Source organism: Pristiophorus japonicus, unplaced genomic scaffold, assembly GCF_044704955.1.
Source record: "Pristiophorus japonicus isolate sPriJap1 unplaced genomic scaffold, sPriJap1.hap1 HAP1_SCAFFOLD_91, whole genome shotgun sequence".
Lineage (NCBI taxonomy): Eukaryota > Metazoa > Chordata > Chondrichthyes > Pristiophoridae > Pristiophorus > Pristiophorus japonicus.
The window spans coordinates 49,474-65,581 of NW_027254835.1; the positions used below are offsets into that span (position 1 = coordinate 49,474).

The 16,108-nt window shown below is 45.8% G+C and overlaps 1 protein-coding gene across 5 annotated transcripts; it reads right to left on the reverse strand.

Moving 5' to 3' along the window:
- Nucleotides 1-1,215: 1,215 nt before the first annotated feature.
- Nucleotides 1,216-10,463, reverse strand: LOC139257761 (zinc finger protein 239-like). Of its 5 annotated transcripts, XM_070874624.1 has the most exons (4): nucleotides 10,238-10,463; nucleotides 9,130-9,216; nucleotides 4,153-4,187; nucleotides 1,216-1,795 (listed from the first exon to the last, which is right to left on the reverse strand). In XM_070874624.1, the coding sequence occupies exon 4, from the start codon at nucleotides 1,697-1,699 to the stop codon at nucleotides 1,334-1,336; it is 366 nt and encodes a 121-aa protein (XP_070730725.1). In that variant the 5' UTR covers nucleotides 1,700-1,795; nucleotides 4,153-4,187; nucleotides 9,130-9,216; nucleotides 10,238-10,463; the 3' UTR covers nucleotides 1,216-1,333. The 5 variants fall into 5 exon arrangements, 4 of the variants coding, with proteins under 4 accessions (XP_070730725.1, XP_070730726.1, XP_070730723.1 ...); XM_070874625.1 differs by lacking the exon at nucleotides 4,153-4,187 and having other exon boundaries at nucleotides 10,271-10,463; XM_070874622.1 differs by lacking the exon at nucleotides 4,153-4,187.
- Between the last annotated feature and the right edge of the window lie 5,645 nt (nucleotides 10,464-16,108).

Here is a 16,108-nt window from a genome sequence, read left to right on the forward strand (position 1 = left end):
AAGCAGTGGCCATAATACCGACCCATGGGGAACACCACTTGCTCCAGTCTGAAAAACAACCGTTCACCACTATTCTGTTTGTATTACTTAGCCACTTTCATATCCATGCTGCCACTGTCCCCGTTATTCCATGGGCTTCGATTTTGCTGGTATTGGTAACACGCCCGGGATCACTAAACACAAAACCCAGTCTGTTAATCACTTTCAGCTGCTGGACTTAGCATGTGCCCCACAGCATCTCTTCGACCTTCAATATGTGAATAGAGCATCATGCCAGCAAACCTGGTTTAAGTTTATATCCACTCAGCAAATCTATTTAAGAAAAGTCTGTCGGCCAATGAGACACTGTTAAGGTGCCAGTGTGCTACTGGTTTGATTGGCATTTTGCCTGTAATGGACTCCGTATCTTGGTCTCCAAGGAAGGATACACCTGCATTGGAGGCAGTTCAGAGAAGGTTCACAAGGTTGATTCCGGAGATGAGGGGATTTACTTATGAAGATAGCTTGAATAGGTTGGGCCTAAGCACATTGGAGTTCAGAAGAATGAGAGGTGATTTTATCGAAACATAAGATAAGGGGCCACCCAATTAAAACTGAGATAAAGAATTTCTTCTCTGAGAGTTGTAAATCCATGGAATTCTCTGCCCAGGAGAGCTGTGGAGGCTGGGTCTTTGAATATATTTAAGGCGGAGATAGAGAGATGTTTGAGCGATAAGTGAGTAAAGGCTTATGGGGAGTGGGCAGGGAAGTGGAACTGAGTCCATGATCAGATCAGCCATGACCTTATTCAATGGCGGAGCAGGCCCGAGGGGCCAAATGGCCTACTCCAGCTCCTATTTTTTATGTTTTCATGTTCTAATTGAACATTTCTCCAAGGGTAACCTTGTCTGAAATGAAATATGTGTCTTTTAATAAGCCTCAGGTCCTTGCTCATGTCTGCTGAGATTCCGGAGTTGATGGGATTGACTTATGACGATAGGTTGAGTAGGTTGGGCCTATACACATTGGAGTTCAGAAGAATGAGGTGATCTCAGTGTGTCCCTGAAGGACTGTGTCTAGGCTGAAGTTCTGTTCCCCCCTGTAAGATCCTCACCATAGATTGTCCTTTCTCAACACCAGCCAGGTGATGCTAAACCCTCAGGTGGGAAAGACAAAAAAACACAGCAATGTGTTTAAAGCAACACTAATTTATATGTCTCTATCCCAAATATTAAACCCCTTTCCAGTTACAGGATTTATTAACATCAGCGTTACAGGAGTTATAAACCCCAACTATCAAAATGAAGTCAATGCAGTCCAGAATGCGATGAACAGCAGAATCCAACCCCTGCATTCACTTGTGAACTCGCTGGTGTGTCAGCAGGTCGGATGATGTAGTGAATCCCTTCCCACAGTTGGAGCAGGTGAATGGCTTCTCCCCAGTGTGAACTCGCTGGTGTTTCAGCAGACTGGATGATGCAGTGAATCCCTTCCCACAGTTGGAGCAGGTGATTGGCCTCTCCCCAGTGTGAACTCGCCGATGTGTTTCCAGCTGGGATGGGCAGTTGAAACGTTTCCCACAATCCCCACATTTACACAGTTTCTCCCCAGTGTGACTGCACTTGTGTCTCTCCAGGTTGGACGATCGACTGAAGCCTTGTCCACACACAGAGCACGTGTACCGTTTCTCCCCACTGTGAACGGTGCCTTCTGCTTCCATGGTCAAAAGCTGATGATATTCCAGTCCCGATGTAGCGAGTGACTGTCAGATCTTGAGGTGATGTTTGCTTTGAGCTTCCAGTCTACAAATCCTCCCCTTTTAACACCATGTAAAGTGAATTTCAAACAGGAAAAAGTGAGTGTGACAGAGAACCCACAAAAACACAAAGGCAGGTTGTGAAATGGAGCTTAATGAATCTGGTCATTTGTGGGGCCGGCACTAGACAAAAGTGACCATGAAAGCTGCCGGATTGTCATAAAAACACATCTGGGTCAGCACTGTCCTTCAGGGAGGAGAACCCGGGGACCGAGAGCCGCACTTGGTGTTGCCCGGGGACTGAGAGCCGCACTCGGTGTTGCCCGGGGACTGAGAGCCACACTCGGTGTTGCCCGGGGACTGGGAGCCACACTCGGTGTTGCCCGGGGACTGAGAGCCACACTCGGTGTTGCCCGGGGCCTGAGAGCCAAACTCGGTGTTGCCCGGGGACCGAGAGCCATACTCGGTCTTGCCCGGGGACCGAGAGCCACACTCGGTCTTGCCCGGGGACTGAGAGCCACACTCGGTGTTGCCCAGGGCCTGAGAGCCACACTCGGTGTTGCCCGGGGACTGAGAGCCACACTCGGTCTTGCCCGGGGACCGAGAGCCACACTCGGTCTTGCCCGGGGACTGAGAGCCACACTCGGTGTTGCCCAGGGCCTGAGAGCCACACTCGGTGTTGCCTGGGGACTGAGAGCCACACTCGGTGTTGCCCGGGGACTGAGAGCCACACTCGGTGTTGCCCGGGGACTGAGAGCCACACTCGGTGTTGCCCGGGGACTGAGAGCCACACTCGGTGTTGCCCGGGGACTGAGAGCCACACTCGGTGTTGCCCGGGGACTGAGAGCAGCACTTGGTTAAAAAGGAGGCAGACAAAAATCAGGAAACTATAGACCAGTTCGCCTAACATCTGTGGTTGGGAAAATGTTGAAGAGCTCATTCTTAAAGAAGCATTATCACGACATTTGGAAAAGCATAATTCGGTCAGGCAGAGTCAGCATGGATTTATGAAGGGGAAGTTAAGTTTGACAAATTTGCTGGAATTCTTTGAGCATGTAATGAACAGGGTGGATAAAGTGGGTGTGGTGTATTTGGACTCCCAAAAGGCATTTGACAAGGTGCCACATAAAAGATTACTGCACAAGATAAAAGTTCACGGGCTGGGGGTAATATATTAGCATGGATCGAGGTTTGGCTAACTAACAGACAGCAGAGAGGTTGGGTGAATAGTTCATTCTTGGGTTGGCAATCAGTAACTAGTGGGGTGCCGCAGGGATCAGTGCCGGGACCCCAACTATTTACAATCTATATTAACGACTTGGAAGAAGGGACCGACTGTAACGTAGCCAAGTTTGCTGGCGATATAAAGATGGGAGGAAAAGCAATGTGTGAGGAGGACACAAATAATCTGCAAAAGGAGACAGACAGGCTCAGTGAGTGGGCAAAAATTTGGCAGATGGAGTATAATGTTGGAAAGTGTGAGGTCATGCATTATGGCAGAAAAAAAATCAAAGAGCAAGTTATTATTTAAATTGAGAAAGATTGCAAAGTGCTGCAGTACAGCGGGACTTGGGGCTACTTGTGCATGAAACACAAAAGTTTAGTATGCAGGTACAGCAGGTGATCAGGAAGGCCAACTGAATCTTGGCCTTTATTGCAAAGGGGCTGGAGTATAAAAACAGGGAAGTCTTGCTACAGTTATACAAGTTATTGGTGAGACCACACCTTGAATACTGCGTGCAGTTTTGGTTTCCATATTTATAAAAGGATACACTTGCTTTGGAGGAAGTTGAGAGAAGGTTCACTCGGTTGATTCCGGAGATGAGGGGGTTGACTTATGAGAAAAGATTGAGGAGGTTGGGCCTCTACTCATTGAATTCAGAAGAACGAATGAGAGGTGATTTATCAAAACGTATAAGATAATGAGGGGGCTTGATAAGGTGGTAGCAGAGAGGATGTTTTCACTGATCGGGGAGACTACAACTAGGGGGCATAATCTTAGAATAAGGGGCCCCCATTTAAAACTGAGATGAGGAGGAATTTCTTCTCTCAGAGGGTTATAAACCTGTGGAATTCGCTGCCTCAGAGACCTGTGGAAGCTGGGACATTGAATATATTTAAGACAGAGATAGAAATTGTTTTAACTGATAAGGGAATAAGGGGTTATGGGGAGTGGGCAGGGAAGTGGTCCTGAGTCCATGATCGGATCAGCCATGATCGTATTAAATGGTGGAGCAGGCTCGAGGGGCCGTATGGCCTACTCCTGCTCCTATTTCTTATGTTATTAATTTCTTATATAGTAGGTGTCTGGTATGGGAGTGTGGATTTGATTCTGTATCTGTCCATCTCTGGTATGTGGATGAGGGTTTTACTCTGTATGTTAGTTTCTGATACGAGAGGTGGATTTTATCCTGTACCTGTCAATTTCTGGTAATTGTCTGTGGGTTTCATTCTGTAACAAAAAGGGCCACATTACAACAATAAGAGTGTTTAAAAACAACAAGCCTGAAAGCTCTGAGTCTCAAAGCGAGAAGCATTCGTAATAAGGTGGACGAATTAACTGCACAGATAGCTGTTAATGGATATGATGTAATTGGGATTACTGAGACATGGCTTCAGGGTAACCAAGGCTGGGAACATAACATCCAGGGGTATTCAATATTCAGGAAGGATAGCCAGAAAGGAAAAGGAGGTGGGGTAGTGTTAATGGTTAAAGAGGAGGTTAATGCAATAGTAAGGTAGGACATTAGCTGGGATAATGTGGAATCTATATGGGTAGAGCTGCGAAACACTAAAATGCGGAAAACGTTAGTTGGGGTTATGTACTGACCACTAAACAGTAGTAGGGAGGTTGGGGATGGCAACAAACAGGAAATTAGGGATGCGTGCAATAAGGGTACAGCAGTTATCATGGGTAACCTTAACCTCGATATTGATTGGGCTAACCAAACTTGTCGCAATACTGTGGAGGAGGTTTTTCTGGAGTGCCTCAGGGATGATTTTCTAGACCAATATGTTGAGGAACCAACTGGAGAGCAGGCCATCCTAGACTGGGTCTTGTGTAACGAGAGAGGATTAATTAGCAATCTGGTCATGCGTGGCCCCTTGGGGAAGAGTGACCATAATATGGTATAATTCTTCATTAAGCTGGAGAGTGACACAGTTAACTCAGAGACTAGGGTCCTGAACTTAAAGGAAACTTCAATGGTATGAGACGTGATTTGGCTGGGATAAACTGGCGAATGATACTTAAAGGGTTGACGGTGGATAGGCAATGGCAGACATTTAAAGATCACATGGATGAATTGCAACTATTGTACATCCCTGTCTGGCATAAAAATAAAACCGAAAAGGTGGCTCAACCGTGGCTCACAAGAGAAATTAGGGACAGTGTTAAATCCAAGGAAGAGGCATATAAATTGGCCAGAAAAAGCAGTAAACCTGAGGACTGGGAGAAATTTAGAATTCAGCAGAGGAGGACAAAGGATCAAATGAGGAGAGGGAAAATAGAGTATGAGAATAAGCTTGCAGGGAACATAAAAACTGACTGCAAAAGCTTCTCTAGATATGTGAAGAGAAAAAGATTGATGAAGACAAACATGGTCCCTTGCAGTCAGAATCAGGTGAATTCATAATAGGTAACAAGGAAATGACAGACCAATTGAACAAATTCTTTGGTTCTGTCTTCACGAAGGAAGACACGAATAATCTCCCAAAATTACTAGGGGACCGAGGGTCTAACAGGAAGGAGGAACTGAGGGAAATCCTTATTAGTCAGGAAATGGTTGTTGGGAAACTGATGGAACTGAAGGCCGATAAATCCCCAGGGCCTGATCGTCTGCATACCAGAGTAGTTAAAGAAATGGCCCTAGAAATAGAAGATGCATTGGTGGTCATTTTCCTGAATTTCATGGACTATGGATCAGTACCTATGGATTGGAGGGTAGCTAAATGTAACCCCTCTTTTTAAAAAAAGGAGGGGGAGAGAAAACATTGAATTATAGACCGGTTTGCCTGACATCGGTGTGGGAAAATGCTGGAATCAATTATTAAAGATGTAATAGCAGATCATTTGGAAAGCAGTGACAGGATTAGTCCAAGTCAGCATGGATTTATGAAAGGGAATTCATGCTTCACAAATCTTCGAGAGTGTTTTGAGGATGTAACTAGTAGAGTGGATAAGGGAGAACCAGTGGATGTGGTGTATTTGGAATTTCAAAAGACTTTTGACAAGGTCCCACACAAGAGATTAGTGTGCAAAATTAAAGCACATGGTATTGGGGGTAATGTATTGACGTGGATAGAGAACCGGTTGGCAGACAGGAAGCAAAGAGTAGGAATAAACGGGTCTTTTTCAGAATGGCAGGCAGTGACTAGTGGGGTGCTGCAAGGTTCAGTGCATTGATCCCAACTATTTACAATATATATTAATGATTTAGACGATGGAATTGAAGGTAATATCTCCAAGTTTGCAGATGACACTAAGCTGGGTGGCAGTGTGAGCTCTGAGTAGGATGCTAAGAGGCTGCAGAGTGACTTGGACAGGTTAGGTGAATGGGCAATGGCATGGCAGATGCAGGAAATGTGGATTATTGTGAGGTTATCCACTTTGGTGGCAAAAACAGGAAGGCAGATTATCTGAATGGTGAGAGATTAGTAAAATGGGAGGTGCAAATAGACCTGGGTGTCATGGTACATCAAGTCACTGAAGGTAGGCATGCAGGTCCAGCAGGCAGTAAAGAAAGCAACTGGCATGCTGGTCTTCATAGCGAGGGGGTTTGAGTATAGGTGCAGGGAGGTGTTACTGCAGTTGTACAGGGCCTTGGTGAGGCCACATCTTGAGTATTGTGTGCAGTCTTGATCTATTATTCTGAGCAAGGACTTGCTTGCTATTGAGGGAGTGCAGCGAAGGTTCACCAGACTAATTCCCGGGATGGCAGGACTGACATATGAAGAAAGACTGGATCAGCTAGGCTTACACTCACTGGAATTTAGAAGAATGAGAGGGGATCTCATAGAAATATATAAAATAATGACGGGACTGGACAGGTTAGAGGCAGGAAGAATGTTCCTGATGTTGCGGAAGTCCAGAATCAGGGTCACAGTCTAAGGATAAGGGATAAGCCATATCGGACTGAAATGAGGAGAAACTTTTTCACCCAGAGAGTGGTAAACCTGTGCAATTCTCTACCACAGAAAGTTGTGGAGTCCAGTTCGTTGGATATATTCAAGAGGGAGTTAGATGTGGCCCTTACGGCTAAGGGGATCAGGGGGTATAGAGAGAAAGCGGGAGTGAGGTACTGAAGTTGCATGATCAGATTGAATGGTGGTGCAGGCTCGAAGGGCCGAATGGCCTACTCCTGCACCTATTTTCGATGTTTCTTTCCATTCTTGGTGTGTGAGTGTGTTCTGCGCTGTATCTGTCCATTTCTGTTATGTGAATGTGAGCTCTACTCCATACCCGTCATTCTCCAGTATGTTAGTATTGTTTTACTGTGTACCACCAATTCCTGATAGAGTATTGGTTTTACTTTCGAACTGTCAATTTGTGTTATGGAGGTGAGTTTTCTGCTGAATCTGTCGGTCTCTGGTAAATGAGTCTGAGTTTTACTCTGTATCTATCTGTCTCTGGTATGTGAGTGTGGGCTTTTATCTGTATCTCTCCATTTCTGTTATGGGAGCCTGGGTTTTATTCTGTACCTGTCAAGTTCTGATCTGTGATTGTGGGCCTTACTCTATACCTGCCAGTTTCTGTTTAATTGTCAGTGGACTTTCCTTTGTACCTGTTAGTTTCTGGAATGAAAGAGAGATCTTTACCCTGTACCTGTCAATTACTGGTTCGTGAGTCTGGGCATGTCACTGTATGTCAATTTATGTTCAGGGAATATGGATTTTAAGATGTCAGCCTCTGATATGTGAGTGTGGGTTTTATACTGTATCACTCAGTCTCTGATATATGAGTATGGGTTTTATACTGTATCACTCAGTCTCTGATATGTGAGTATGGGTTTTATACTGTATCTCTCAGTCTCTCATATGTGAGTATGGGTTTTATACTGTATCACTCAGTCTCTGATATGTGAGTATGGGTTTTATACTGTATCTCTCAGTCTCTCATATGTGAGTGTGGGTTTTATACTGTATCACTCAGTCTCTGATATGTGAGTATGGGTTTTATACTGTATCACTCAGTCTCTGATATGTGAGTATGGGTTTTATACTATATCTCTCAGTCTCTGATATGTGAGTGTGAGTTTTATACTGTATCTCTCAGTCTCTCATATGTGAGTGTGGGTTTTATACTGTATCTCTCAGTCTCTGATATGTGAGTATGGGTTTTATACTGTATCACTCAGTCTCTGATATGTGAGTATGGGTTTTATACTATATCTCTCAGTCTCTGATATGTGAGTATGGGTTTTATACTGTATCACTCAGTCTCTGATATGTGAGTGTGGGTTTTATACTGTATCACTCAGTCTCTGATATGTGAGTATGGGTTTTATACTGTATCTCTCAGTCTCTCATATGTGAGTGTGGGTTTTATACTGTATCACTCAGTCTCTGATATGCAAGTGTGTGTATTTTTCTGTAATTGTCAGGTTTTGGTGTGTGTTGAGGTTTAATCTGTGCCTCTCAGTTTCTGCTGCGGTGGTCTGAGTTTAATCTGTATTTTCCAGTCTCTGGTATGTGAACGTGAGAATCAATTTTAATTTTTACCTGTATTTCTCTGATATGTGAGTGAAGATTTAGCGTTCTCCGTGTCATTGTTCAGATGTGCGGGTGTGGGTTTTACTCTGCCCCGATCAGTTCCTGCGATGTAAGTAACAATTTTACTTACTGCCTTTCAGTTTTCCGATATGTGCCCATGGGATTTACACTTCACCTGTCACTCTCTGGTATGTAAGTGGGGATTTTATTCTGTTACTGTCACTTTCATATATGTGGGTGTGTGTTGTATACTGTATGTCAGTCTGTGGTACGGGAATGTGGGTTTTATTCTGCACCTGTCATCTTCTGGTATGTTCGGGGGGTTAAATACTGAATCCGTCAGATTCTGAAACATGAATATGGCTTTTGCTCTGTACCCATCAGCTTCTGATATGCGAGTGTGGTTTATACTTTCTGTTTGACATTTTTTCTGATAGATGATTGTCTTTTATTCTCTACCTGCCAGTTTCTGGCAAGTGAGTGTGGGTGTTTAATGTACCTGTCAGTGTGATCTGTTTCAATGATGAAACAGCATGTGATTATACTGCTCCATGTGGCTGTAAGATTCACAATGTAACTCTGTCACTTCGGATCACTGTGGGACTGACAGCTTCTGCTGCCTGTGACAATAGGATTGAGGCCAGTTCTGTGTGTCTGCGCTCTGTGAGTGATAATCTACTTACTGTGTGTGAGAAGGAGCTGCCTGCACTGTTCCTTGTGTTCTGGGTGGAGGAAAGATCTCATTTGTTGTGGCTGGTTGAAGAATTTTGCTGTGAGAATAATAATACGAGAACAAAATTAGTTCTAAGATATGGATTCGGGGGACAATACGATGTATCTGAGGGAGTGACAATGTATCTCTCGATCATCAGCAACGCGTTTCTGGAGAACTCAGCTCACCGAAACAATATAACCCGTCTTTAAAATATCTTCTCCCACACTTCTCTCCTGGTACCTGCAATAGATGCACTTTGTGAAATTCCTCACATCCTCACTGTCAGACTGTGTTTCCACTGCTCACTGCCCAAGAACAACAGACACGGTGAGATTGGAACTGAATCAGGAACATTCACTACTGATGTGGGGAAAGAAAGCAGCAATGATTTGAAAGAGCGAGTGGTTTACTTTCTCTGTTACCTTACACTGTCCACACACAGCCCGAGAATGGCCTCTTGCCACCCCCACTCACACCATGTCCCGGAACTAGTTCCTGCTCCACTCTGCCTCTTACACACAGCCCCCGAGGGAACTAAACCAGGAACGTTCACTCCTGATTTGGAGAGAGAAAGCAGCAGATTGTAAATAGCGGATTCTGCCCATTCTGTCTCCCTTACCCTGGACACACACTGTGCACACACAGCCCGAGAATGGCCTCTCCCTTCCCCCACTCACACCACGCACTGACACTGGTTCTTGGTCCACTCTGCCCCTTACACACAGCCCCCGACTCCCCCTGAACTCCCCCCGGACTCAATGCTGATCTCTGAGCCTTACCCCGGGGTCGTGGTGTCTCCAATCCCGGCTGTTTTAAACCATCTTCTTCCGCTCACTGAGTGAATGGTGATCCCAGGCAGGGCTGGGGCAGGGGAGGGTGCATGTGCTATTCTGCTCACTGGGAATGACACAGGGGGCGGGGCTGAACCGCGCATGCGCAGCTCTCTGTATTAATTCAATCTGTAAAATCCAATTTCCTTTTATCAGAATCTGAGCAAAGGAACTCAGCTGTTACTTTACCAAGATGGCCGCGCATGCGCTTTGCTGCTCACTGAACCAAGATGGCGGAGGACTGACCCTGCCTTCCTGTACAAAGATGGCCGCCTTTACCCCGGGCCTGTGACCGGGAGAAAGCCTCGAGGCTGCAGCCGCCGATATTCCGGTTGTTATTCCGGGCTTCTGGCGGGCACCGGTTGTTTATGAAGCCTCCCCGGCTCCCCGCTGGTCCTTTACTCCCCTCCGCCCCGCGGAGTAGGAGCTGTTTGGCGGAACACATTTCACCACAGCCGCTCCGCCATTACACGCACCGCGCATGCTCCAAATACCGCCAGGTTCCGCGCCTGCGCTCTGGGCCCCTGTAGTCTGGGCTCGGCACATTCTCCATCGCGAGGAATGCTGGGTAAATACCCAAGACCACCTCAGTGACTGGGACAGGATTTCCTGGGCCCCCATTGGGCACTGAACATGTTCATTCTGGCCCTCAGTCATTGTTCCTGCTGCTCTGTATAACCCTGTCCCTGAGCTGGACAGTAATGTTCTGTCTCAGGATTGTTTCAAACACCCTGTGTCCAATATTGGATTTCTCCATAAAAATAGACTCATTAATGTTCCCGTCCCTTCCATTTTGGGCCTTTTCTTACTCTAGATTATTTCACTTCTCACGTAATTCATCTTTTCCCACATCAAATCCCAAACTTGTTTCGTTTGTGTATCCGGCTTGTGGATGTCTCAGACTGAACCGGCGTGTCTCACTTTACACTCATTTAACGTTCCTTTCAACCAACCCTTGAAAGAACTATCTTGCGTAAGACTGTAAATTTGTTATTTCCTGTATTTAACGATTGTTGAATGCGGTTAATAGATCTTCACACATACTGCATGTGATCAACTTTGAAATGTTCTGACCTTTGAAATTGCCTTTGCTAATTTTGATGGGTTAGTTGATTACAATTACTTGTTACTAACATACCTTGCAGTATTTCTTGCATCAAAATAATTGTTTAAATACTTCCTTTATCAGGTCTTTAGCTTCCCCACTGATCTCTGTTTCTTCTTGTGGGGGAATCTACAACTAGGTGGCAAAGCCTGAGCATAAGGGGGCGCCCATTTAAAATGGAAATGAAGAGGAATTTTTTCTCTTAGAGGGTCGTGAATCTTTGAAATTCTCTACCCCAAAGAACAGTGGAGTCTGGGTCATTGAAAATATTTAAGTTGCAGATAGCATGCTTTTTGAAAGAGAGTGATGTCAAGGTTTATGAGGAGATGGCAGGGAAGCGAAATTGAGGCCAAGATCAGATCAGCCAAGATCTTATTGAATGGCGGGGTGGGCTGAAGGGGCCAGATGGATTCTGCTGCCCCTATTTCTTATATTCTTAGCGTTGGTTAGGGGCTGGGTTTAGATGTAAGTTTAGTGGTTGTGTTTTGTGGTTATTTATTAAGATTGGGATTAGTGATTGGGATCGTCAATAGGAGATTCGGCTTAGGATTTAATGATTAACTTAGAAAGCACTATTGGCAATATAGGTGTTATTGGACATGCTCTTTTCCATTTCATGTTTTTAACCTCACAGAGCCGAGTCACAAAACAGCCTCACAATGTGTTCATTCAAGGAACCATCGTTCCTGCACAAGCCTCGTTTCTTTCTGTCAACAACACATCGTAATCTCTACATTTCTCATGGAAAAATAAATTAGTGACATTAGATTTTGGTATTTTGGAACAATAACAGATGGATACAGTTGTTGCACTGGTTACATCGAATCATCAACCTGCCTGAAATATACTTCTAACAATAATCTGTCACCAGGCCTCACCAGTCACCGTCTGATTATTCCATCGTCTCTTCATTCATTACCCACCATTCCCCCTAAATAGAGCTGCTTTCACCAGCATGACCATTCTCCATACTGAGGCTATCTCATTACCAAGCAGAGCATAATCACTGGCACAGACTGTTTCGTCCGAATGGCTCATTTCTGTGTAATTCTATAATTTTGTAGTCTCATTGTAAGTGGTCCCTGGATTTGATGATTCATTGTAACTGGTCCCTGGATTTGGAGCCTCAGTGTAAGGGGTCCATGGATTTCATGCCTCAGTGCAAGTGGTCCCTCGATTTGATGCCTCAGTGCAAGTGGTCCCTGGATTTGGAGTCACAATGCATGAGGTTCCTGGATTTGGTGTCTTAATGTAAGTGGTCCCTGGATTTTGTCACGTATTCAACTATCATTGTAACCCATGTATAAGCTGACCTAAGTTGTACACCTTGAGAACATTGAGCACAAGGCGGTGAACTTGTGGCAGACACTCCTAACCTGGACTTACAGGTATAAAAGGGAAAGCTCCACCCAACTTCATCGCTTGAGGTCTTGGTAATAAAGGTAACTGGTCACAGAGTGACCTTCTCTCAAGTATGGGCCTCGTGTCCATTTATACTGTATAGTAAGTACATATCATTGGCGACGAGAAACTGGGATTTAAACCACGTGAGCATAGCCACTAGTAGCAGAGAAGAGAGGTACTGTGTTGGTGATGATTGGGACGACTTTATTGAGAGACTACAGCAAAGTTTTGTCACTAAGGAATGGTTGGGACAGGATTCGGCCGACAAACGCAGGGCTCATCTCCTGATGGTTTGTGGATCCAGAACGTACTCCCTGATGAAGGCCCTTCTAGCACCAGAGAAGCCGGAGACAAGACATTCGAAGAGCTGAGTAAGTTGATCGGGGAACACCTTAAACCTGCGAGCAGCATGCACAAAGCGAGACACCAGTTTTACATGAACTGGCGGTGAGAAGGGCAAAGCGTTCCTGACTTCATGCCAGATCTCCAACGACTAGCGAGCCTATGTAAGTGCACAGATGCAGGCAGAGCGGAGATGATGCGAGACTTTTTTATTGAGGGCATCGGGCGTGCTGGGTTTTTCAGGAAACTGATTGAGACCAAAGACTTGATCTTGGAAGCGGCGGCTCTGATTAGCCCAGACTTTAACTCAGGGGAGGAAGAGACCAGAATGATGTTTGACAAAAATCTTGGCTCAAATAGAAACATAGAAACATAGAAACGTAGAAAATAGGTGCAGGAGTAGGCCATTCGGCCCGTCGAGCCTCCACCGCCATTCAATAAGATCATGGCTGATCATTCACCTCAGTACCCCTTTCCTGCTTTCTCTCCATACCTCCTTGATCTCTTTAGCTGTAAGGGCGATATCTATCTCCCTCTTGAATATATCCAATGAACTGGCATCAACAACTCTCTGTGACAGGGAATTCTACAGGTTAACAACTCTCCTCGTCTCAGTCCTAAATGGCCTACCCCTTATCCTAAGACTATGTCCCCTGGTTCTGGACTTCCCCAACATCGGGACTTCTGGACTTCCTCAACATGGGGAACATTCTTCCCGCATCTAACCTGTCCAGTCCCGTCAGAATCTTATACGTTTCTATGAGACCCCCTCTGATCCTTCTAATCGCCAGTGAACAAAGGCCCAGTTGATCCAATCTCTCCCCATATGACAGTCCAGCCATCCCTGGAACTAGTCTGGTGAACCTTCGCTGCACTCCCTCAATAGCAAGAACGTCCTTCCTGAGATTAGGAGACCAAAACTGTACACAATATTCCAGGTGAAGCCTCACCAAGGCCCTGTAGAACTGCAGTACATAAGAACATAAGAACTAGGAACAGGAGTAGGCCATCTAGCCCCTCGAGCCTGCTCCGCCATTCAACACGATCATGGCTGATCTGGCCGTGGACTCAGCTCCACTTACCCGCCTGCTCCCCATAACCCTTAATTCCCTTATTAGTTAAAAATCTATCTATCTGTGATTTGAATACATTCAATGAGCTAGCCTCAACTGCTTCCTTGTGCAGATAATTCCACAGATTCACAACCCTCTGGGAGAAGAAATTCCTTCTCAACTCGGTTTTAAATTGGCTCCCCCGTATTTTGAGGCTGTGCCCCCTAGTTCTAGTCTCCCCGACCAATGGAAACAACCTCTCTGCATCTATCTTGTCTATCCCTTTCATTATTTTAAATGTTTCTATAAGATCACCCCTCATCCTTCTGAACTCCAACGAGTAAAGACCCAGTCTACTCAATCTATCATCATAAGGTAACCAACCCCCTCATCTCCGGTATGCGGCAAATGACCAGGGAGTCTACATTGTTAACGCACACACAGTTCTCTCGACAGACAAGGGCAATCGGACATGTCCCAGCATGCAGTAGAAACCAAAAGGGGAATTCAACAGAGACAATGGCTAGCTGAATGGTTAATCATGCCATTGCAATGGACAATGCGGCCAGTAATAGGGCAATCAACACCTGTTAATGGTGCACTTAAGGACAGTTACAGAGACATTCAGAGACGATCGACTGGTAATGGACATTTTGTTTCCAACAACGGGTCCTCCAGCTCATGCTAGAGGTGTGGAGCCAAACACCCAGCCAGAGCCTGCAGGTATCAGCAATATACCTGCAGAAATTGCAACGTCAGTAGTCATTTCGCGCGTATGTGCAGGAAGCCTGCAGCCAGGTTAATGTACGAGGACGGCGGGCCTGCTGTTAGCCCTACAAGGCCAAATGAATACTGGGGAAAATCACTGGAAGCTGAAGTTCAGCGAGTTCATGTGGAGCACATATACAGTTCATATACCAGGACGCTACCAATAATGATGAAAGTGCTCCTCAATGGCATCCCATTATTAATGGAGCTAGACACGAGGGCCAGCCAGTCCTTGATGAATATCAACTAGTTTGAAAGGTTGTGGGTGTCCAAGGCCAGGAGGCCAAAATTATTGCCGATTGATGCACAGCTACGGACATATACAAAGGAGATAATTCCGGTGCTAGATTCGGAGAACAGGTTGCCGCACTGGATTGTCCTGGGGGACGGTCCCACACTACTGGGGAGGAGTTGGCTTGCTGTCATGAACTGGAAATGGGGCGATGTCAATGCATTTCTTCTTTAGAGCAAGTAACATGCTCACAGGTCCTGGACAAATTTGACTCATTATTTCAATCCGGCAACAGCACTTTCATGGGGGCCAAGGTAGTGATTCACATAAACCCAGACGCCAGGCCAGTACACCACAAGACCAGAGCGGTGCCGTACGTGATGCAGGAAAAAATAGAATGCGAATTGGACCGCCTGCTGAGGGAAGGCATCATCTTGCCAGTTGAATTCAGTGACTGGGCGAGCCCGATCGTGCCGGTGCACAAGGCGGATTGGTCAGTCAGGATATGTGGCGCTTACAAGGCCACCATCAATCGGGTGTCACTCCAACACCAGTACCCACTACCGAGAGTGGAGGACCTCTTTGTGACACTATCCGCTGGCAAACTTTTTTCAAAATTGGACCTGACCTCAGCTCCCATGACCCGGGAACTGGCGAGTGAGTCGAAAAGCCTGACCACCATCACGACACACAAGGGGTTGTTTGAGTATAACAGATGTCCGTTCGGGATTCGTTCAGCCGCCGTGATCTTTCAGCAAAATATGGAAAGCCTCCTCAAGTCGATTCCAAGGACGGTGGTTTTTCAGGACGACATCCTCATCATGGATCACGATGCTGAAGAACACCTCCATGAACTGGATGAGGTGCTACGCAGACTGGACCGGGTAGGTCTGCGACTGAAAAAGGCAAAGTGCATCTTCTGAGCTCAAGAGGTAGAATTCCTGGGGATGAGGGTAGAAGCTGACGGGATCAGACCTGCTGTGTCCAAAACGGAAGCGATCCGGAGAGCACCCAGACCCCGTAACACGATGGAGCTGCATTCATTCCTGGGGCTCCTGAAATATTTTGGTAACTTTCTTCCCAAATTGAGCATACTGTTAGAGCGCCTGCACATGCTCCCATTCAAAGGTCGCGATTGGGTCTGGGGGAACAGCCAGGAAAGGGCTTTTGATAGAGCACGCAACTTGTTATGCTCCAACAAACTGTTAATATTA